Raw genomic sequence first — 23440 nt, 5'->3', positions numbered from 1 at the left:
GTCCTAATCTTTCCGATGTGGGCCTTGGGCTTTATAAGGTAAGGACCCCTGGATGACGCGGGTGGCGCTGTGGGTTAAACCACAGAGCCTAGGACTTGCTGATCAGAAGGTCAGCGGTTTGAATCCCCATGACAGGGTGAGCTCCCATTGTTCGGTCCCTGCTCCTGCCAACCTGGCAGTTCGAAAGCACAAAGTGCAAGTAGATAAATAGGTACCACTCCGGTGGGAAGGTAAACGGCGTTTCTGTGTGCTGCTTTGGTTCACCAGAAGCGGCTTAGTCATGCTGGCCACATGACCCGGAAGCTGTCCGCCGGCTCCCTCAGCCAATAAAGCGAGATGAACACCACAACCCCAGAGTCACCCACGACTGGACCTAATGGTCAGGGGTCCCTTTACCTTTAAAGGACCCCTGGATGGTTAAGTCCAGTCAAAGGTGACTATGGGTGCGGCGCTCATCTCGCTTTCAGGCCGAGTGAGCCAGCATTTGTCCACAGACAGCTTTCCGGGTCATGTGGCCAGCATGACTAAATCACTACTGGTGCAACCAAACACTGTGATGGAAGCCAGAGTGCATGGACACATTGTTTACCTTCCCACCACAGTGGTACCTATTTATCTACTCACACTGGCATGCTTTCAAACTACTAGGATTGGCAGGAGCTGGGACAGAGCAACAGGAGCTCACCCCGTTGCAGAGATTCGAACCACCGACCTTGCGATTGACAAGCCCAAGAGGCTCAGTGGTTTAGACCACAGCGCCACCCGCTCCAAATGTCCCTATTTACAAGGAATGGTTCCGATTTTGTAGTTCTCTCTCCCCTGGTAATACACAGGTCCTAACTTTTATTTTGGGGGACACGTTTGCATGCCTTTTTGGAAAAGGCATGTTGACCTCCATGCACTACTGGTTCCTCAGTTTTAGTTCCCTTACTGCAGGTCTCTAAATGTTAAATCTCAGTGTGTTCACATGCATGCAAAGACAGATGCGCCTAAACACAAAATCTGAGCGCACTGCTTCATTGCTATCCACACCTTCCTCTTCTTTCCAGCTTGTAAAACATTGATGAAAGCGTTTCAGTTTTCATCTGTCCTGTTGTGTGTAGCTGGATCCATTGTTGGCTTAAACATCCCTATACCTGCTCGCCGCTGCCTTTCTCGCAGTGTGTAATTCGGGAGTGGGGAACCCACAATTCGTGCAAGGAGTGGTCCCCTTCTTTTCATCCGTGAAGTGTTGGAGGGTGTGCTGCTGTCGCTGCTTTGGCGTTTTAAAGAGCAAAAAGCAGATGCTGACACTGTTATCATTGCAGAATGCTTATTCCCCACCCCCCACCCCTCTCACACACTGTCAAATCTGTGGTCTGAAGTTTCCAACTTGGCAGGTACCAAGGGGCGCATTCTTTTGGTAGTTGAGGTTAGGGGATGGAAACTTATCTGCCTTTCCCAATTCCCATCTTCTCCCTTCACTTGGACAGTATGAAGAAGAAGGGGGGGATGGGGAGAGAATGTTTAAATCTGTTTTTAAAATTATTGGCGGATGATGCCGCTGAACTAGTTTTCGCTAGTACAATTCCAGCTATTGTTTGCTGCGGTCCGGCCTCGGCAATCTTCCTGTTGGAGCGCGGCTGGCAGAAGGCACTAGCTTATTAACTGTAGCGATTAACCCTTCGCTCGCAGCATCTTTCTTGGGGCTTCTGGGACGCTTAGCAGGCAGGCTCTTGGAGGTGCCAGAGGCAAACCTTGCCAGATGCTTGGATGTGAGCTGGAGAAGCTGTGCCTCCCAGTAGGACCCCATGGGTTGTCTGAGGGTCAAACTACACCAGTTGCATTTAATGTATAGCCTGGGGGTGTTGTGTTTGCTTTTTTGTCTTCCTCAGAGGTTAGTGCAGAGCCCAAAACTGGTGCAGAACCAGGAAATGGAACATTTTAATCTTTCCTCCCACCTACCTCTGCATTGCACTGTTCCAGTCCACAATTGTGTGGACCAGGAAAGCAAAGGTATACCCACTCCCACCCCACCCCAGCCATTGTAGTCCCCAGTACCCAACCCTGATGCCATCCATGCACTGGGGAGGAATGTCTGAAGCGGGCTGCTTGCTGTATTTGTGTGGGTTCCCCATGTGGTTTTAGAACTCGGCATGATTAGGGTTCTAAATCGTACAGGCAGAGCCTATACAGACCCAGACCCTCAGGGACACAACAAGGGTGTGTGGCAGCAATCACAGACTTATTCTCCCCCCTAAAAAAGACAAACAACCTTGCAGAATTTTAATTGCATGAGGTATTGAACTGCTAAACAGTGCTATGGAGTAAAAATAAATAAAAAATTTTTAAAAACTTTTTAGAAATGTTTTGTTGAAATTAAAATAGCTGAAAGGGATTATGAATAAATAAAGATGGATATGGCAACAACAAAAATCAGAGGCTGATCAGGTATAAAAAGATGAATCAATTGCCAATTTAAATAACATCGAAAATTGATCCATGCTAATGCTAAATGGGCTAGATCAGTAAATTGGCTAAAACATTTACAATTTAAATTCACATATTTAGTAAGATTGTAAGCTTTTATTTTGTATTCTGGGCTTTATCTTACTGGTTTTCCATATGAAACATTTTTTTTTAAAAAAATATTATACTTCTTGGTTAAGGGGATGTATCTCTATCGGTTACTGAAGTTGTATTTTTCTTTTATACTTAATAAAGTTAAACAAAAGGTGAGCGCAGAGAATAGAGAGAGAATAAGGCAATAGCCTATTCATAACATTGGATTCTGTATTGTGTGAATCAAACACAGGGGTGTGCACACAAGCCCTGGCCTCAGTTTCCCCATTCACAACAGCTCCACTCCAGCCTATCTGATATCAATGCCTGAAAAAGGATTCAAAGTACGATGAGGTTAATGTGCTGGAAACCCTAATAAGGCATTTGGAATCTTCTTTCAGACCTTTCCTCTCAACACATTGAGGCCTGAAGTTGAGCTTGCACATGTGGGGCTGTTGGGTCGGTGCTTGTATGCATGTCCCTGACCCCTCCCCTCTTCAAGCCCACATGCCCCCGCCTGAAGAGGACTAATGGAAATGAGAGAGATGTGAAATTTTAGTATATTCTGGTCATTCAGTCCAGGAACTTTGCTCTCACACTGAGAAATGAAAGGCTAACTGATAACTGATGGATTTCTATAGGTGAGGCTCTGTTTAATTCCAAGTAATGATAAAAAGACATTAAAGCATCAAAGGGGAATGAAATCATACTCAGAGAATAATTTTCATGTCAGAATGAGCAAAGTATACAGAAATCTTCTGCAGAAACATGTGCCAGATATTTTGGAAATGTTCTCGCAGGCTTTACAGAATAACAATATTACGTGAGCCCATAGGATTCTTTCTTTATATTTTCAATGTATTTGCATATTTCATTAAATAAAACATGCTGGAGATGTTTAATTCACTATCTTATGAATTGCTGAATAAACTGAAGGTTGTCTCATCTTAGACGACTTCCTAATGAGGACAGTCCTCTTCTGGCTATGGGGGCACATCCTGCTCGGTCGTTGTTCACTCGCCTCATACTATTGAGAGCACAGTAATGTGTACATATTTTTCCTTTAATGTGTGCAAGAAGGTGCAGAACCTTCTCTTTTCAGATATGTTACAATGCTGTGTTCCACATAACACCTTCTGGAATGACTCTGTTTGATGGGGGTTCTCTGGACCTCACACAGCGTGGGAATGTCTTCCCCTCCTAAGGCTGTTTTGGTGTTCAGTTCCACCATGCGATTAGAATTGCGCAAACATCTACAACCGTTCATTGTGCGGAGTTCTACATTGCACCAAGGACTTCCACAGGTACAGCAGGCTCCCTCCCCACTGCCAGTCTTCTTCCTCCAACATGTAGTGGGTGGTGGAACTGACAACACGATGAAGGGGACTCAGCTGTCACATTCCCACTCTCTCCTCACGCAAGGCGAAGAATGCAAAATTTGATTTCTGGCCTTGACTGACACTTCGTAAGACTCCTGCCCCCATGCAGTAGCTTGCAGTATTGTATTTTTATATTGTGAACCTCCCTGAGATCTATGGGCATAGGGCACATTATAATTGTTATTTTTATTGTTTCATTGTTAAAACCGTGTTTATGGAAGACAATCTTACTAGGCTAGGAGTGATCCCCAAAGAAGAGAAGAAGACACATTTTTAATAATAATAATAGGTTGCTATGGATCCAGTATTAGGTGGTGCTGTTGCTCATAGTGAAAATATCTAGATTTTAAAGGAATATATTGTAAATACATAATAATAATTAATAATAATAATTTATACCATGCCCATCTGGCTGGGTTTCCTTAGCTTCTAGCCCTTACATTGCATAGTAAAGATGCAAATCAATGTGGCAATGGATGCTAAAGGCTAGAAACCAAAAATCAATCTGAACATATGCATCCTAATAAATATATTTGGCTTTTGAACTACAAATACTAGTAGTCATGAGTACAGTTGCTGGGGAGGGGTGGTATGGCCCTACCAGCCTCCCATGAGTTGTAAAATAGGTTAACCAGGGGTTCTGAGGTTTCCCTTGCGAGATTCTTTGTGGTCCTTGGATGAAGGTCATTGGACACCAGTGACCCAGTGAAGTTCTGCTTCCCTTGAAAATGATTCTTTGTTATCCTGGCACTTTCTCCTTTCTGGTTTTGCTAAATGGCTTGTCAAATGTTGATTTTCTATCAGTGTGTCACCTTCTTGAAAGGAGCATGGACCCAGGATATCCTTCACTTTCATACTAGCTTTTGGTACTTCCTTTATTTCGGGACCAATCATCCAGAATTTGAAGTCTTTCATGCGTCGCATTGCTTTCGTGGCATAGGCTGCTGCAGTCATTCCACATGAAAATAACTCAGGTCAATGTAGCTTTCTTCCCTTCCCTTCTAACCACACAATTTAGAGTCCCTGAGCCCACACAGTGCATGAATCACAGTGATATATATCCACAGATATCTGCTCTTCGTGCATTTGATGAAGTAGACTGTAGTCAATAAAAATTTATGCCACTTGTTTATAATGTGCTGCAAGACTCTCTGTTGTTTTAATTGCTGCAGACTAAGATGGCTGTTCCACTGGAAAGTATAGTTGATATTATTTATTGTGTTAATTTTCTTTTGTAGGCAACTCCAAAGCTGTGCCTCAGCGGTCTCTGCACCTCTACACTACAAAGTAAGAGTGCCTGACTGAATCTGTGATTGCTGTCAAAATATGTGTATTATTTCTAGGGTTTTCACCAAGAACAAGAACTCTTAGGCTGTAATCTTAAGCTTACCTTGAAGTAAGTCCAACTGAACTCAGCAGGACTTGCTTCTGAGTAGACATGCCTAGGTTTGTGTTGCTAGTTGATTACAGCACAACCCTAACCATGTTTACTAAGAAAGTAAGCTCTATTTAATTCAGTGGGGCTTGCTCCCAGGTAAGTGAGGTTAGGCTTGCAGCCTTAAACTAGTGTACAAATCTGCATAGTAACTCTGAAGAATAATACTTCTGTATTTCAATATTGCCGGCACATTATAGCCAAAGCCAGATTAGAAGCAACATTCCCCTTTCTTCTCGTTCACATAGAAGAGAATTTCTCTAAATTGATGCTCCTGTGTTACTCGGCAGTCATGATGTTTTCATGAAAGCCTAGGGGTGTGCTTGGAAGCCCAATTAGTGGTTTGGAATCCAAACCATGGTTAGCAGTCACAAACCATGGTTTTGCTTGATGTCTGAGCTGAGCTGTTTTTAGTGTTACAATAGCAATCACGTCAAATTTTCCAAAAAGCAAGCATGAACGTGTCCTGCAAAAAAGCAGGGTTGCATTATATCATAACTATTTAGCTCAGTACAGTCTTATACTGACTAGAACCAGTTCCCCTGTGGTTTCAGGCAAGGGGGACATACCCCATAGGCTTCCTGCAGTTCCTTTGGTTGTTCAGAAAGGAGTGATTTGAAATAATCATCTAAAAGCATGTTTTAGCAGAATACTATATATAAATTTTCAAGTCAACTAGAAGTTAACTGTCGAAGTTATCCATGGTTTGTCCTAATTTTCCCTCTTTCTTTTGAATAGGCATTATCCCCATATAGTAACAGTCCCATCTTTTCCAACGATGGCCACATATGGACAGACTCAATATAGTGCAGGAATCCAGCAAACCTCTGGTTATACTGCATATCCGCCGCCTGGCCAACCTTATGGAATACCTTCCTACAGTGAGTAGTGTGCTAGCTGTTTCATTTTTATTTTCTGTAATAAGAAACTACAGTACATGTTGTGTAGAGCTGGGCTGGAAACCTAATGGGAGTTGTGGCTGCCTAGATGTTAGTCGGCACCACTGTGTGTTCCTCACCTCTGGTTTAGAGGCCCTTACTTCATTTTACAAATGTCCGGACAGCAACTGTAATTTTTCAAGAGTATCAGCAGCTGTTAGGGTGGCTGTTTCATTGGTTGAAGTGCATAAGCCTTTCTCTGTCGTTCAGTAGAGCAGAGAAACACAACCATGCACTCAGCCACTGTGCATTCAGCTGTACTGTACCTTGTGTGTGCATGCATGAACATTAGTTGCATTGCCAGACGGTGCTGTGAGTGACGTTTGAAGCATGGCCATTGGTTAGATCCCTTCCCCCCCCCCCCCCAGCATGTTCACTGAATGCATGGGTCAGATCATCTGAAAAGAGACACAGATATGGAAGAAACAGTGGGTCATAGTATCATGGTATAAGGACTAGGAGCAGAAAAATCAAAACTCAGTGTGCCATCAGTTACTACTATTAAGCTGAAGAGGGAAGCAGACAGCGTCTTCTGACTTTGTCAACACATATGCTCTGAAGCTGCGCAGAGGGTGGTCGATCAGGAGGTTCCAGCTTATTTAAGGAAGACGTTCTTGCATGTTAAGAGGGTAGGGTTAGACAAATTGGTCCTCATTCCCTGTTAAGTAGTGGTATGGGATACTGGTGGCATGGAATATTTGTAATCTGAGTTACTGGGGGACGTATTCCGAGCATAATTCAAAGTGTTGGTTCTGACCTACAAAGCCCTAAATGGCCTCGGTCCAGTATACCTGAAGGAGTATCTCCACCCCCATCGTTCTGCCCGGACACTGAGGTCCAGCTCCAACGGCCTTCTGGCAGTTCCCTCACTGCGAGAAGCCAAGTTATAGGTAAGCAGGCAGAGGGCCTTCTCGGTAGTGGCACCCGCCCTGTGGAACGCCCTCCCACCAGATGTCAAAGAGAAGAACAACTACCAGAATTTTAGAAGACATCCGAAGACAGCCCAGTTTAGGGAAGCTTTTAATGTTTAACAGACCACTGTATTTTAATATTTTGTTGGAAGCCGCCCAGAGTGGCTGGGGAAACCCATCCAGATGGGCAGGGTATTAATAATAATAATAATAATAATAATAATAATAATAATAATAATAATAATAATAATAATAATAATTTGTTCAGTAGTTGGCCAGCCAAGAGATCTGTGCCTGGTATGGGACACTTGCATATTCCTACATTGCAGAGGGTTGGGCTGAATGATCCTGCAAGGTCCCTTCCAACTCTACAATTATATGATTCTATATAGAGATTCTATATAAAGCACAACAGACTCTAGTCTAGATGATGGCTCTACTTATATTTTACATACACATGCGGTGTGCATTTTCAGACATACACTGTAGCAAAATTAATAGAGAGCAGATGTTTGTTTTGAGACCCTGCCTTACTGTTTTCAGCAGCTGAGAGCCTGTGTGCTCACAGCATAGAACAGCCACGCTTCATCCTGTACAAATAGAGATCGTGTTAGATGTATTTGGAAGGCTGAGATCTCCTTTTGTTTTCTCAGTGGAACTTCCCGTTCGTGGAGTAATGTGCATGATTTTTTCAGCGTGTAAAGGGCATAGTGTGGGGGGTTAAAACAAAATCACAGAAACGGCCAAAAAGCTGGAATGTGCAATGCACTGCATGATAAACTAACTTTGGGTGTAGTAAAATTAGTACTTGCAGTAGCAGTTCAGAAGAGTGGAAATGGAAGACAAAACACTGGACCAGCATCTAAAACACTTCTTGTAGACTTTTGCTGTTTGTTGTCATAGCTGGAAGTAGCATTTGCATGATCTGATCAAAGCGCACAAACTTTGAGTAGATCAGAACTTGGCTGGTACTGAATAACTGGAGATTACCATGCAGGAGAACTGGTGCGATACCTAAGCAACCAGCAGACTCAGGATGAGGATTCTGGGTCATAATGCATTATGCAGTCTAGCAGTGGGAAAGAAACAAAGGGGGGGGGGGAATGAGTATTATTATTATTATTTAGTTGATTTATGCAGGCAACTACCAATTTACGCAGGGGTTATGTTTCAAGGCACCGCATGTATTAGTGAAACACCATTGGAAAAAAGCTTCAGGCACACCGTTCTGCCCCTGCCCTGACCATTTCTGTGATGTTTTGGGGTCACTTCCTGGTTTGGTGCAATGCGCTCATTCACAGTCATGCACATATCAGATGCGCCTAAAATAGTCGCTGCCTGTATAACAAGCTTCATCCACGGGTGGTTTTTACAACATAAAAACACAAGATGCATGACATAATAATAAAAACAATGCAGTGGTACCTTGGGTTAAGTACTTAATTCGTTCTGGAGGTCCGTTCTTAACCTGAAACTGTTCTTAACCTGAAGCACCACTTTAGCTAACGAGGCCTCCCGCTGCCGCCACGCTGCCGGAGCACGATTTCTGTTCTCATCCTGAAGCAATGTTCTTAACCCGAGGTACTATTTCTGGGTTAGCGGAGTCTGTAACCTGTAGCATATGTAACCTGAAGTGTATGTAACCTGAGGTACCACTGTAAATGAGTACATGGGAGGACTAGCACACACACATGAGATAATAACAGGCAAGGTTGCTGTGTGCTCACCGGGTGCTGGGGGTTAAAGCTGGACAACATGCTTCGCTTAACACATGAAAGTCACCCGAGCTTTACTTACTTAGAAGCTCAAAAGACTTGGACCCCACTTGGACCATCTCCAAACTGCGGTGCCTCTAGTACACACAATCTTCTACTTGTCTCTTTTGACTGTTGAGAGGAAGAGAGGCAAAAGTTTCTGCTTTCACTTTTTTATAGTTTTTTTTTTTAAAAAAAAAAGCAAATACATCATCCATTGTTTTCCTCTGTGTACAGTCTCACTGTTTCCAACTTAGATGTTTTTAATTAGATAATATTTTGGTATTTTGAAAGAGCTCGAACCATGGTTTTGATATTTTGGTTAACTTTAAACTAAAGAGAGTTGGAATAAAACAGTGTTCCTAGGGGGAAATCGTACTTCAGTCAAAAGTGAACACAAAGGCTTTTGACTTCTTGAATGCAGAAAGGAAGAGAAGGGGAGGTGGTGTACATAACCCCGAGGCTTACTGCAGCTCATTTGTGATCGGTCGAAAACATGATTTAGAAGAACATTTGAACGAAGTGGGCTTTTATTTACGGCTTCACCAGAAAGATACTTATTTTTTGCTTATTGGGAACTGGAGCCAGGATCAGGTCTAAAAAAACACGTGAACATATTGCGTGTGAGCCAAGCAAATTCCATTTACTATGTACATAGAAACACAGAATTGCAGAATTGGAAGGGACCTAGAAGAATCTTCTAGTCCAACTCTCCTCAATGCAGGACTACGCAGGGATTGAACCTGCAACCTTGGCATTATCAGCACCACGCTCTAACCAACTAAACTATCCAGGCTCCATTGGACTACGTTAGGTCATAAGAACATAAGAAGGGTCTGCTGAATGAGGCCAATGGCCCATCTATCTTTCACAGTGGCTAACCAGATGTCAGTGGGAAGCCTGCAAACAGGACTTGAGCACAAGAGCATTTTCCTCTCCTTTGGTTTCCAGCAAATGGTACCAAGTATTACGCATAGGTCCCAGATATCTGAATTCAGATTTAACTTCTGAGGCAAATTCCCTGCGTGGCTTTCGCAGGACAGGTTGTGTAGGGCATCGTGGGAAGCAGTAACTCATTCAGAAATTCAAAATGTATTATATATTCTAGGCCCCTGAACCTCTCTCTGATGCTTTTGAAAGCATAAGAGTGCTTTCACGAATGATGTAAGGAATGAATTTCGTTCCTGATGCATGCATCCTGAATGGGATGCAGAATGCAGGAGTCATTCAGTGTCTCTTCTGATAAGGGTGATCTGTACATTCTATTTATTAACAACAACAACAACAACAATTAAAGTCTAATTCTTTTGGGTATTGTTTGTGAGAAGGCCATCGCAGTCCACATCAGATAACAGAAACTTAATCTTTGAGGCTTGTTTTTGCAAGTCTTTCTCGGAGTCTTAATTCCTTTATCATCCATTGCATCTCACGACTTAAAGAATGTTTGGGGTAAATGTCAATTTTATATCACCATCCCTTACTTAAAAAAAATAAAAATGCCTGATTTGCTGGATGAACAAGTATATTGAATGGATTTCCATAAAACTAGGACGTGAACATCTCCAGGCATAGAGACCTGCCTTTATAACACTAAACTCTAACAAGGCAAGCAGAGAAATCTTTAGGTTTGGTTTCCTAGATCTCGTTTATGTGTTGTATCAGCTGGTTAGAAGCCAAGACAAATGCTGAACAGTTGCCATTGTTAACAGCAGGTGAAAACCAGGCCATTGGCTACTGGCTGCTGTCTTCAGGGCATACATGAGTCAGCCCCACATGCTGTTTATAAATCCTGTAGATTACCTATTTTGCATCTTCCGAACAATGGTCTCCCCTCTTCCCCCCTCCCCCTCCCCCGTAGGCTGGCTAGTTCTGCATGTTGATACTCTAGATTTTGAAAAATCCCACCTGGCAGTCAACCAAGAACAATGAAGTACTATTGTTTTTCTGGCTCGAAAATAAAACTATCCCAAGTTCGTAGACAAAACGGAGAAGTACGTGGAAATTAATTTGGTGCCAAGTTATTTCTCTGTCTGACAACAGACTTCCAGAAAAAGCATGTCACTGAAGATTAACCGTGGCCAGGGCTGCAACGGGTTGAGTGTTTGCATGCATGTTGCTGATTGTAATCAGAATACAAATGTCACGAGAAGCCGTTTCTCTGCGTGTGTACCCATGAAAATTAAAATCGGACAGCAGCAATGGAGCCTGAGATAATAGCATATTATCTCCTAGCTGCCCAAACAAATTGGCTTGCATTTGGCATGGGGTGTTACTGTTAAGATAATGCACCTCTGGTTATTCTGTTGAAGTTCTTTTTCTAATTTCCAAAGGGCTGCAAAAAAGCTAAGGGGGACAATTTTACTACTAACTCTGAGCTCATACGTGGCTCCCAGTGAGATGTGCCCCACTCTCACTGATTCCAAGACAAAATGAAGTTTGCACAAGAGAGGTGCAGATTGACCCCCTCCATCCCCAGATAATGAGTGTGAACTTCTCTGCATCATGAGGAACCGCTAAGGGAGCTGGGCATATTTAGCCTGGAGAAGAGGAGGTTAAGGGGTGATATGATAGCCATGTTCAAATATATAAAAGGATGTCACATAGAGGAGGGAGAAAGGTTGTTTTCTGCTGCTCCAGAGAAGCGGACACAGAGCAATGGATCCAAACTACAAGAAATAAGATTCCACCTAAACATTAGGAAGAACTTCCTGACAGTAAGAGCTGTTCGACAGTGGAATTTGCTGCCAAGGAGTGTGGTGGAGTCTCCTTCTTTGGAGGTCTTTAAGCAGAGGCTTGACAACCATATGTCAGGAGTGCTCTGATGGTGTTTCCTGCTTGGCAGGGGGTTGGACTCGATGGCCCTTGTGCTCTATTCCAACTCTATGATTCTATGATTCTGTGTAAACATCCAGCTGCATGGAGTTTCTATGAGCTCGCTTTCCTTCCTAGAGAATGTAGAGGATCTGAACTGCACCCTGGGACATGACAGACCACCAACCACTTTTAAACTTAAGAGGTTACTGTGACATGTGCTCCCCTGCCAGATTACTGGTGGGTAGGATTGGAGGTGGAGAAGACTGTGTTATGAGCACCTGCATTCTGATGTTGCTCAGTGGTGCCAGTTATAGTGTCTGCAATCAGAGCATTCTTTAGGAAAAATTTCTGCCTTGTCAGGATTCAGCTTAAACTTACTGGCCCACATCCAGCCCACCATGACCACGGCATCCAGGTACTGACTCAGCACATGCGCAGCCACACCAGACACAGCAGAAACAGAAGTAGAGCTGGGTGCCATCAGCATATTGATGATGGTGCACTCCCTATCCCCTGGTGACTGCTTCAAATGGCTTCCTAAATATATTGAACAGGATTGGGGATAGAATTAAATTCTGTAGCTCAATGCAGCTTAACAGCCAGAGTGCTGAGGTCTAGTCACCCAGGGCTACCCTCTAAAACAGGCATGGCCATACTTGGCCCTCCAGCTGCTTTGGGATTACCAACTCCCATCATCCCTAGCTGACAAGACCAGTGGTCAGGGATGATGGGAATTGTAGTCCCAAAACAGCTGGAGGGCCAGGTTTGGCCATGCCTGCTCTAAAACATGTACTCCAGGGAGCAGCAGAACCTCTGTAAGACAGTACTGTACCCGCCAATCCTAACCCAACTGGAGATGCCATGGCTGATGGTATTGGAAAGCCTCGAATGAAGCAAGAAGCACTAACCCCATCCATTTCCCAATCAAAGTCATTCATCAGGACACCCAGGGACTCGAACTACCAAAAATCTCACAGCCCATCAAGAGACATACACACATTTCTCCCAATACCAACACATACACATACACTCTCCTCAGCTCTTGGGCAGTCATAGAAATCCAGGTTGGAATTTGCTTATTTATTTTATAAAGTTTATACACTGCTTGATTGTAAAAACAAAAAACAAATCTCAAAGCAGTTTACAAAAGACAAAACAGTAAAACCAAGAACAATTCACAATCCTAACATACAAAAGTCAACTTACTAAAACAGATCAAAACTACCTAAACTTTATATACATCCGGGTAGACTTGTCTAAACAGGAATGCTTTAGCAGACACCAAAAAGGGTACTGTGAAGATGCCTGCTTGATCTCAATAGGCAAGGAGTTCCAACGTGTAGGAGCTTCCACACTAAGCAATCAAATTATTACAAATGTGGAAAAGCTACTATGTGGCACCTGGCAGTAATGCCAATTCCGCCGATCGAAGCAGGTGAGTGGGCACATGTGGGGTAATCTCATGTGCTACCTGTAGTAGTGCCAATTCTGTTGATTGAAGCAGTCAAGTGGGCCTATGGGGGCTTCATCCACCTGTGGAATGCCTCAGCGATCTCCCTCATCTGTCATCCAAATGGAAGACTGGAAGGTTCTCGTCCTCAAAAAGCCTACTGTGTTGTGTGACCTACAAAAAGTGGCAGAGGATTGATCAGGAAAGAGACGCAGTGAAATTCCAGGTCAGGAAAAGTAGCTGGAGAAACAGAGCCTCTGGCTCTTTGTTCCTCTTAAAAGCCATCAGGTTGATCACTTTATATCCTGACAGGATTTGAAGGGCTCCCAGGTTTCAGCAGCAGTTTTTAAAAAAGGCAAGAGCGAGTGAAAACCAAGTTCAAAAGATGTTCACTTCTTCCAGTGCTTTTTTTCGGGGGGGGGGACGTAGGGGTACACATACCCCTAAATATATTGTGAATCTTAAGTTTGGCTTATTGAGGTGCAGTATTTCAATATCAGTAGGAAAATGAGAGTACCCCTAAACATTTTTATTTTTTTAAGGGGGGAAAAAGCACTGACCTCTTCAGCTGTAGCTGGGGAAAGTAAACTGTGATGCCATAGCTCTGTCAGCAGATTGAGAACAGTTTCAGTCTTCACTATACAAATGTTAAAGTACATTTTCTTGAGAACTGTAATAGTCTATGGCATGACCGTTCTTGTTGACCTAGCAATTGTGTATGTCATAGAATGCAGTTTTGGGACTGAAGCAGAAGTCTATTAAGAGCAGTCCACTCCCTAGTCAGCCATGAAGCTGACCTCACAGCCTTGTTGAGAGGATTGTTTGGGTTAGGGGGAAAGCACATAGGGTGCTCTGAGAGCCCTTTGTAGAAAAGGTGGGATATAAATGTGAAAAAATAAACAATATCTTTCCCTTTACATTAGACAAAAAGTAAGTATAAGAACGCAGGTGGCGCTGTGGGTTAAAGCCTCAGCGCCTAGGACTTGCCGATCGAAAGGTCGGCGGTTCGAATCCCTGCGGCGGGGTGCGCTCCCGCTGCTCGGTCCCAGCGCCTGCCAACCTAGCAGTTCGAAAGCACCTCCGGGTGCAAGTAGATAAATAGGGACCGCTTACCAGCGGGAAGGTAAACGGCGTTTCCGTGTGCGGCTCTGGCTCGCCAGATCAGCGATGTCACGCTGGCCACATGACCCGGAAGTGTCTCCGGACAGCGCTGGCCCCTGGCCTCTTAAGTGAGATGGGCGCACAACCCCAGAGTCTGTCAAGACTGGTCCGTATGGGCAGGGGTACCTTTACCTTTACCTTTAAGTATAAGAAACGTAAACAGTGTTATTCAGCCAGGCTCGTAGGTAAATCTGCCCAACATTCGCATCACAGGACTGTTGCTTTCTAGAAACAAATACACAGGCTGTGAAAATAACTTTGAAACAGGAGTATGGGACTTTTGGTAGGATATTTGTTTAGTCTTTGTTTTGGGAGCTGGCATCTGTCCGCAGACAGCTTCCGGGTCATGTGGCCAGCATGACTAAGCCACTTCTGGCGAACCAGAGCAGCACACGGAAACGCCATTTACTTTCCCGCCGGAGCGGTACCTATTTATCTACTTGCACTTTGACGTGCTTTTGAACTGCTAGGTGGGCAGGAGCAGGGACCGAGCAACGGGAGCTCACCCCGTCGCGGGGATTCGAACCGCCGACCTTCTGATCGGCAAGTCCTAGGCTCTGTGGTTTAACCCACAGCACCACCCACGTCCCATTTTCACGATTTTCACGTCCCATTTTCACGATACAGCCCAGTCAAAGAAAAGAAATCCTTAATGCACTGAATGTTTGCATGTGTTTTGACAGTAGCTTCATAGTAGTAACTTTGGTTTTTCCCCTCTGTCCTCCTAAGGCATCAAGACAGAAGACAGCCTGAGCCATTCGCCGGGGCAGAGTGGGTTCCTTAGCTATGGCTCTAGCTTCAGCACCCCAACGTCAGGACAGGCTCCCTACACCTACCAGATGCATGGTCAGTATGGCTTTACATAGCTGTGCAGTTTGTTGCAGCATCAAACAGTTCCAATTTTTGTCATGTACTGATGTGGAATACTAACGTGCCTGGTTTATTTTGCAAGCTATGGTCTGCGTGTTTGGGACAAGACCATTTCCTCCCCCACCCACCCAATTGTGTCTTGATGCTGTATTTTACTGATAATGTAATCTGCCCTAATAGTTGCAGAATTAGGGGAGTTCACAGCAGAACAGGCTATTAATTGAAATGAGTAGATTTAAGTGTATCTAACTCAGCATAGGATGAGATGCAAGAAATGGTGTAATAAGTAAGAACTAGATGATATACCTGGCAGAATTTATTTTACTCGCTAATGTAAAATTTCCTTCTTACTTTTCTAGCAAAGGCTACTTTTAATATTGTTTATCCTCATCCTTCAGATGTTACCTTGGTAGATATGTATTCCTGAAACCAGGTGTGCCATCTCCCCCATCCTACCCACTAGGCTTACCTTTGGTTTCTAAACCCAGCAGGCGAGCACATAAATCAAAGCAGCACACTGTGGCGAGAGTGGCAGGGTCCTTTGTTGGGCAGGTGAAAGGTTATTTGCCTCCTGCCACCCATCCCTAATGAGTTGTGTTTCCTTCCTACCTTCTAGTGCTACTCCAAGCCTTGAAATAGACACAAGCAACTCTCAGTTTCTGGATTTCCTACATCATTTTGAGAAATTGCACATTGGTGTGCTTATTTTCAAAATGCTTTCATATCTAATCTCTTACGTCAACTTTCTCTGCCAATTTGGGGTCGAAGATGTCAGTTCTGTTTACTCGAGGGACTTTTTCTTTTTCGTACGCAATGCTGATGCTTGAAAAATTCTATGTGGCTATTCCTCCCTGCCTCTGTGCAATTTATATTTAAGATATATGCATTCAAAGAGCTCCGTGCAGGCAAGTAACTTTCAATGTCAGTTTTGTCTCTCCCTTGGGATTATAGGCACTCGCTGAATGTTATTTCGTTGGTGCTTGTAATTTAAAAAAAATAAATAAATGAGGCAGCTCCTTTTAAGCTTGGAACACTGTCCAGAGACTCCCAGCTTCTTTTCCGATCAAAAACAAGTTTCCTTTAGCTGTTCAAGAGAGTAGAAAGCTGCCCCTCCCCGTTTTTTTAACTAGCTCTTCATCTCTGGGGTTTATTTACCTTTCCAAAGTGCTGGTGAAAGCTCTGCATGGGATGCTTGGGACCTTCCTTCCTTAGTTGCTACTGAGGAATGTGTTCTTAGAACTTTCCCACACTTAGTACACCTGGGAGGGGGGGGCCAGGATTCTTTCTCTCACCCCGCCTTCCGTAAGCCACTTAAACAGAAAGCAAGGACTCTTTTCCCATGCATGGATTTAGTGACACCTTTTAGGGCCCCGTTGCTTTATTTTGATTGGTCTTGTCGGCCACCCAGCAGAGAGTCTTGATGTGACGTGCTGGAACAGCTGTGAAAGCAGTAGCGATCCCCTGTGCCCATCTAATCAATTTGAGGTGCTCCTTAAACTTGACCTCTCAAACCAAGGAAAGGCATGAATTGCCTTGGGTGTTTTGGTGTTCCCTGCAGCATGTAGCTTGGCACGCTTGCTCAAGTTGCCTGTGCTTCTTTGTACCGCTGACTCCTTAACGTAACACAGATGCTTTCTGCACGTGGCTTATGGTGGTGCAGAGTTTGTATAGTGGTACCTCGGGTTAAGAACTTAATTCGTTCCGGAGGTCCGTTCATAACCTGAAACCATTCTTAACCTGAGGTACCACTTTAGCTAATGGGGCCTCCCGCTGCCGCTGCACCGCCACCGTGCGATTTCTGTTCTCATCCTGAGGTAAAGTTCTTAACCTGAGGTACTACTTCCGGGTTAGCGTAGTCTGTAACCCGAAGTGTTTGTAACCCAAGGTGTTTGTAACCTGAGGTACCACGGCATATGGCTTGGGGCTAAGAAGTGGCTAGCCCTATCCAGTCAAGGGACGTGGGGTGGCTGGATGCACAACAGCAGAGATCATTTCGTGTGAAACTGAAGAGTTTTTATTAGCGCTAAAGTCAGCTAGCCAGGAGGGGTGCAGGTGGTGTTGCTCAGCAACCAGGCATAGTGACATAATGTTTGCTGAGGTAGCACATGGCCTGATTGGATGTGAAGTTCTGAGGAAGTTTTCCTTTGTATCTTTGGTTGAATGTTTGCCTCCTATGAACAAGCCTGAAATAAGAAAGACAAAGCTTCTCTGCTCCTTTCACGTCAAAATTGTACGCTTCACTGTTCACTTTCTTCGGTAAAGTATTATCTGGATTTCTTTTCTCTCTGGCCTCTGTCTGCATTATTTAAATGACTTTACTAACAAGGACTTTATGCTCTTTTGCTGCTTTTCAGCTCTGAGCCACTTCGTGCTGTTTGTTTTATGGTGTTGTGTTTGGCTGGCTGATTCCACTTTATCAGTTGTTCTGCATTGTTGCATGTTTGCTTTATAGCACAACAAAAGTGCTGTGCAGCACCACAGAAAATAATGTGATGCAAAAAGTTACAAGATTTTAGTTGGAAGCTACAGGACATGCAGTGGTTGAGACTGAAGCAGTATGTACCCCCACAAAACTGATGTAGGCACACAAAGTATTGAAACTGGGGTTATGTATAACTGTCCTGATACCATCATGGGCACAAATAATCATGAATGCACCATAAATAGGACGTCTGGAAGGGGCCCTTGTGCTTTGGATGCAAACAGGGTTGTGAGCAGCAGGAAAATACTAGCCACTAGCACTGTCCCGCAAGCTCTTAAGAATTCTCACAGGACTGTAAGAAATTATGAAACAGTTCTCATGATTCTGCTTGTACAGGAGGTTGCACAGCCAGTTGCACACGCCAAATATATTTGAATTTAGTTTTAACTTTTCTCTCGTGTGTGGCATAAAAACTGCTCTTCTCCAAATGGGAGGGCACCTCTGGGTCCAGTCCTTTGGTTCAACAATTACGTTTTCGAAAAGGATGTTTGTGGAAGGTGGCGTTAATAGCAAAATGGAAGGTGGAAAGCCACACGCCATTCTCTGTGATAGTTATTTGTGTGTGGTTGTTAGTGAACAGGGTAATAAAAGTTAGGGAAAGCCTTTCTTTTCTTTCATCACATTGTTAGAGTGGTCAGTCTTATCCAATCCCCATTTTTAAAAATAGCTTCAGTGGTGTGGGGAACATAGAGACTACGAAAACGATGATAAAACCAGACCCTGAACTTCTAGCACCAATAGGAAACTTAGGAAGCCCATTGTAGAAGTATGGTGGCATGTTTTGAAACCGTAACGCTACTAACCCTTATAGCCAGGTTTGAGCATGCTCCCTAACCACATTCAGTGCATGTTTCAGGTGGACCAATCTTGAAAAGCTCAGCTAATACTGGCAGGTTGATAACTTGAGTCTGTGCCTCACCTCAACAAAAGTTTCACTGTTGTAGCATGTTGGCCTGTGGCCATTGGCACAAAGTACCTAGATTTTTGGCATGGTTTGTGAGGTGGGGGAATGGTAAGGAAGATCATAGGTGAAGAAACATCTACCACACACATAAATCCATGTCGGGGGTTTGTGGGGTGCGCATTGCTTAATGTGAACATTCAGCATAAATCTACTTGTACATGTTTAAGAACATCTCCCGATATTTATTGCACACATTAGCAGTAATGACTGGATGTTTCACTGACACAGGCTTTGGTATTTCGTTACATGCATTCCCTTGAGGTTCTTGCCTCTGAAACTTGCTTATGTGCTCTGGTGGTATAATTCCCAGCACTTCCTTGAGAAATGTAAATTACCCCTGCACATTATAAACATTAGATTCCTCTAACATCGTGGAAAGTGCAGGAGACGGAGAGGCTGTGCTTGGCTTACTGTCACTGAGATGCTTAAGCTTCATAAAACTAAAACCTCCATAGAAAATTAGTTGTCCCCTTTTTTCCCGGAGATTCCCTCTCACAGCTGGTTTGCATTAGTTTCAGTCTAAAACTGTGGTGGCAGGACTGTGCTCCATACCACAGCGAACTCAGTCAGGCTGGGAAAGGCCTTCCCCCTCTCAGAATGGCGCAGACCTCACATTTTAAACAATATAAATATCAGTTCCTCTTGAAAAGCAAAGGCCCCTTTCTTCAAGGACTACAGAACACAGGGCTGCCTGTGCAAAATGCACTTTGGTTTAAAAGCCAGTGTGAAGAGGCATTGGGGTAAGGGAGACCTGCAGGGCAGAGAACACAAAGGTTGGTCAGCAGCATTATGTTGCTGTGTCTACTTGAGGGAGCGGGGCTTACATACTTCTGTGTTGGCCGTTGTAGTAGCAGTGTTGTCGGCACTGCCTTAGTTGTAATTGGATGTCACCCAAGAGTGAAGATTTGGACATGTGGTTGGGATCTGCCTTAGGCTGACGGGAGGAGGGTGGGGAGCCATTGAATGAGGAGGACAAAAGACCACAGCAAACATGAGGCCTAAACTAACAGCATGTATCTGAAATCTGTGAACATGGTTAACATCTGCATCGTATGCAAACATTTTTGTTGTATGGGTATTCCATTGTTCAAATAGCCTTCCATTTGAGAAACCAAACTGAGGACGTGGTGATAAACAAAAGGCGCTGTTGATTTATTTCAATTCTGTTTGTGGACATAAATCCACAACCAGCCGCCTTACTGCCCCGGTCTATTGTCCCCAGGCTGCTTTATGTTCCAACCAGCACCACACATCTTCTTCTGGTCCCTGGGGTCTTTTCTTATTGATCCCTCCTTTTCTCAGTTTACTGACACATTCTTTCTCTCAGCCTTCTGCTGCACCTCTGAGCCGCTTTTGGCATTCTTTCTTGCTGAATTTACATTATTTACATTGCTATTTATAGGCTGCTTTTTAGCCGACCGGCCTTCAGTTCTGTCTACTAGGACTGTGTAGCTTAGCTCACCTTTCCTGCCCCCTGGGACCTCTTCGCAGCCCTCTCTGACTTCGCATTGTTAATTCTTTCCTACAGCATATAAAGCTATGTAAGGTTTTTCCCCAGAAACATTGGGAGGGGGTCAAATCGTGTCTTCAACTTGGTCAAAAACAAAGTAGGGGGAGGTTTTGTTAAACTGCAAAGGGGGCATGTGATAGAGGGGCTACAAAGCCCTGCTTCACAAAAAAGTACACTACCTCTCTCAGCATACAAACCATTACATCCCTCAGCAGTCCATTGCTCCTATGAATAGGGGAGAAAGTGTTGTGTACCAGCCCCTGCTCACCTTTGCTCTTTATGTCACACTAAACAATGGTTTAGCATTGTGTCTGACAATGGTTTGTATGTAAGGTGCAGTCTTACTTCATTGAACCAATCAGTGTTTTGCTCCTGTTGACACTATATTGATAACCTAAGTTGGCATTTGTCCTTTAGCATTAAAAATAGATCAAAATTCTTCACATCTTTGGTATTATGAGTAAAGCTTGGAGCAATGCTAGTTCTGAGGCATTCATCAGCTTGTACTGCACAGGCCTATGTTTCAGCTCTTTTTAGTTACCTTAAACTTTCACACACTGGTCTCATTTGCAAGGAATCCGGATGCTCTGCCTTCCTAATCCAAAACAATGTTAAGTTTTATATGTACTTCATTGCCTTAGAAGTAGAGTTAAGTTCACATGTATGTATAGTTAATGTAAGAGGCTGATGCATGAGGTTTATTTGCCGTTGGTTGATATGGGGATTTTTGCTCCCCTGCTATTTGTAACACCCTCAAGCTATTAAATGATAACTATAATTACCACATCAATAATACAAGTGAGGACTAGCCCTTAGCAGGAATAAGAGTCTTGTGGCATCTCACAGAGTAACGACTTCATCAGATGTCGGAAGATACACTTCATCAAATCCAGGAAGTGCAATTCTGAATTGGCAAGCTCGGTGGGGAGGCAGAATATCAAAGAGTTAATTCACAGGGAAATAAAATGCAAAACGAATGGACAGTGATGATTACCTGAGATCAAAATGACTACAGTGACCAGTTAACAAGGCCATATCAGTACTAACGAAAACGCCCTTGTGCTGGTAGGCTAACTCAGACGCATAGTGTGATTTTGAAAACAAACCATAATATTAATTAAAGCCACAATTGACAGTTTTGTTTATATTTTTATTACATTGATTTATATCCCACGTTCTCTCCAAGGAGCTCAAAGTCATAGACATGGTTCTTCTTCCCCACCCCCCACCCCCTTGGCCTGCCCCAATTTTATCCTCATAACAACTCTATGAGGTAAGTTAGGCCAAGAAACTGTGACTGGGCCAAGATCTCCCAGCAAACATCATGGCTCTGTGGGGATTGGAACCCTGGTCTCCCAGGCCAACACTCCAACCACTATGTCACACTGCCTGATAAACTGTAATTCAGCAAGAATGCCCTGGTAATGTTCTGCTGGTTTCCATTGCCATTTCTGATTGTATTTGTGTTCCTTTGCGCAGAGACAGGCCTGTTGGTCCTTAGCAAATTTCACACAAGCAAACCAGCATTTTAAAATATTTGCCATTTCTGTTGGGAGAGAGTCGATATGGAGCACAGGCCTTCTGTGTTTTGTATTGGACCAAGCTAGCTCACCAACCACAACAACAGAGCAGAAAGCAGTAGCTCCCCTTATAAGAGAAAATGGAATTCTAGATTCTGTCTGTAGTGAGCAGCTGTCTCTTATTCGCACATATGACCGGAATGGAGTGCGCTGAAAACGTGATAGCCAAGAGAAAGATACATGCGTAAAACTTCTCACACGTGAAATTCATCTTTCTCTTTTAAACACCAAGAACCTTGAATCAATACATTATGGGACGGGAACCAATTTCCATTAGCAGAATTGAATTACCCACAATGGCTTCCAAGCTGGCAGCTGCAGCAAAAGTAAATCCAGAGACATAACATTCCAAATATACAAGGGAAATATACATCTGAGAACTTTTGTTGCAGTTTTCTTGCCACTGCCCGTTCAAACTGCCTTTAATCAGTTTTAAAAACAAGCAAGGATATAACAGGGCACACTTCCACTCTGCAGCCTGCAGTTATGAATTAGGGCCACAGTTCAGCAGAACTGGCTTTATGTGTGCATATAAAAAGTCCTGCTGGATCAGATGAAAAAGTCCCTCTGTCTGGTTCTTTTTCCCACGGTGTCCAACTGGGTGCTTCTGGTAAACCCACAAGCAGGACTTGGGGGCAACAGTGCTCTCTGCATTTGTAATTATCAGGAACTGGTATTCAGGGTCATGGGCCCTTTGCTCTTGCCATCACGATATGTTGAGGATGCAAATTCCATAGTTTAAACAATCAACTGTGTGAAGAAGACTTACAGTACGTCCTTTTATCTTCACTGAATCTCCAACCCTTCAAATTCATTCCGTGACTCCAGGTTCTTGTACGGATCTCTATCCACTTTCTGTACACGGTACATAATTGCATACACTCCTACTTTACTCATTTTCCTCCTAAACCAAGTAGACCCAAACACTGCAAATGTTCCTCATAGAGAAGTTACTCCAGCCCCCTGATCAATTTGATTCTCCTTTTTGAGGTGTGGCCACCAGAACTGAACACAGCAATCCAAGTGTGGCTGCACCATAGATTTTGTTGTTGTTGTTTAGTCGTTTAGTTGTGTCTGACTCTTCGTGACCCCATGGACCAGAGCACGCCAGGCACTCCTGTCTTCCACTGCCTCCTGCAGTTTGGTCAAACTCATGCTGGTAGCTTCGAGAACACTGTCCAACCATCTCGTCCTCTGTCGTCCCCTTCTGTTGTGCCCTCCATCTTTCCCAACATCAGGGTCTTTTCCAGGGAGTCTTCTCTTCTCATGAGGTAGCCAAAGTATTGGAGCCTCAGCTTCACGATCTGTCCTTCCAGTGAGCACTCAGGGCTGATTTCCTTCAGAATGGAGAGGTTTGATCTTCTTGTAGTCCATGGGACTCTCAAGAGTCTCCTCCAACACCATAATTCAAAAGCAGCACCATAGATTAGCAATTAGTAATTACAGTGTTAGTGGTGCTCAGAAGGAGAAGAAGGAGCAGGCTGGGAGGAGGAGGTGTTGGAAGCAGCTGAGGTAACAGGGTATGGTGAGCAGGAAGAGTCTGTGGCAGAGGGCAGTTCAGACTCCGAGGCAGAAGCTGAGGGGAGGGGAGACAGGAGACAAAGCGGCAGGCTGCTCAGGAAGCCAAGCAGTCTCCCCCTCCTTCTGCAAA

General features: G+C 44.0%; 1 protein-coding gene across 4 annotated transcripts in view; it reads left to right on the top strand.

Moving 5' to 3' along the window:
• The window catches only part of EYA2 (EYA transcriptional coactivator and phosphatase 2), a 131534-nt gene that overhangs the window by 47526 nt on the left and 60568 nt on the right, over positions 1-23440 (top strand). For all 4 annotated transcript variants that reach the window (XM_083746270.1, XM_083746269.1, XM_083746267.1 and 1 more), the window contains exons 3-5: positions 5159-5207; positions 6094-6236; positions 15113-15229. In XM_083746270.1, the coding sequence (XP_083602396.1) occupies positions 5159-5207; positions 6094-6236; positions 15113-15229 (309 nt within the window). The remainder of the gene's footprint in view (positions 1-5158; positions 5208-6093; positions 6237-15112; positions 15230-23440) is intronic.

This window comes from Podarcis gaigeae (assembly GCF_964106915.1).
Source record: "Podarcis gaigeae genome assembly, chromosome: 6".
NCBI lineage: Eukaryota > Metazoa > Chordata > Lepidosauria > Squamata > Lacertidae > Podarcis > Podarcis gaigeae.
The sequence above is the reverse complement of the archived record's forward strand: the minus strand, read 5'-3'. Positions and strand labels throughout refer to the sequence as shown.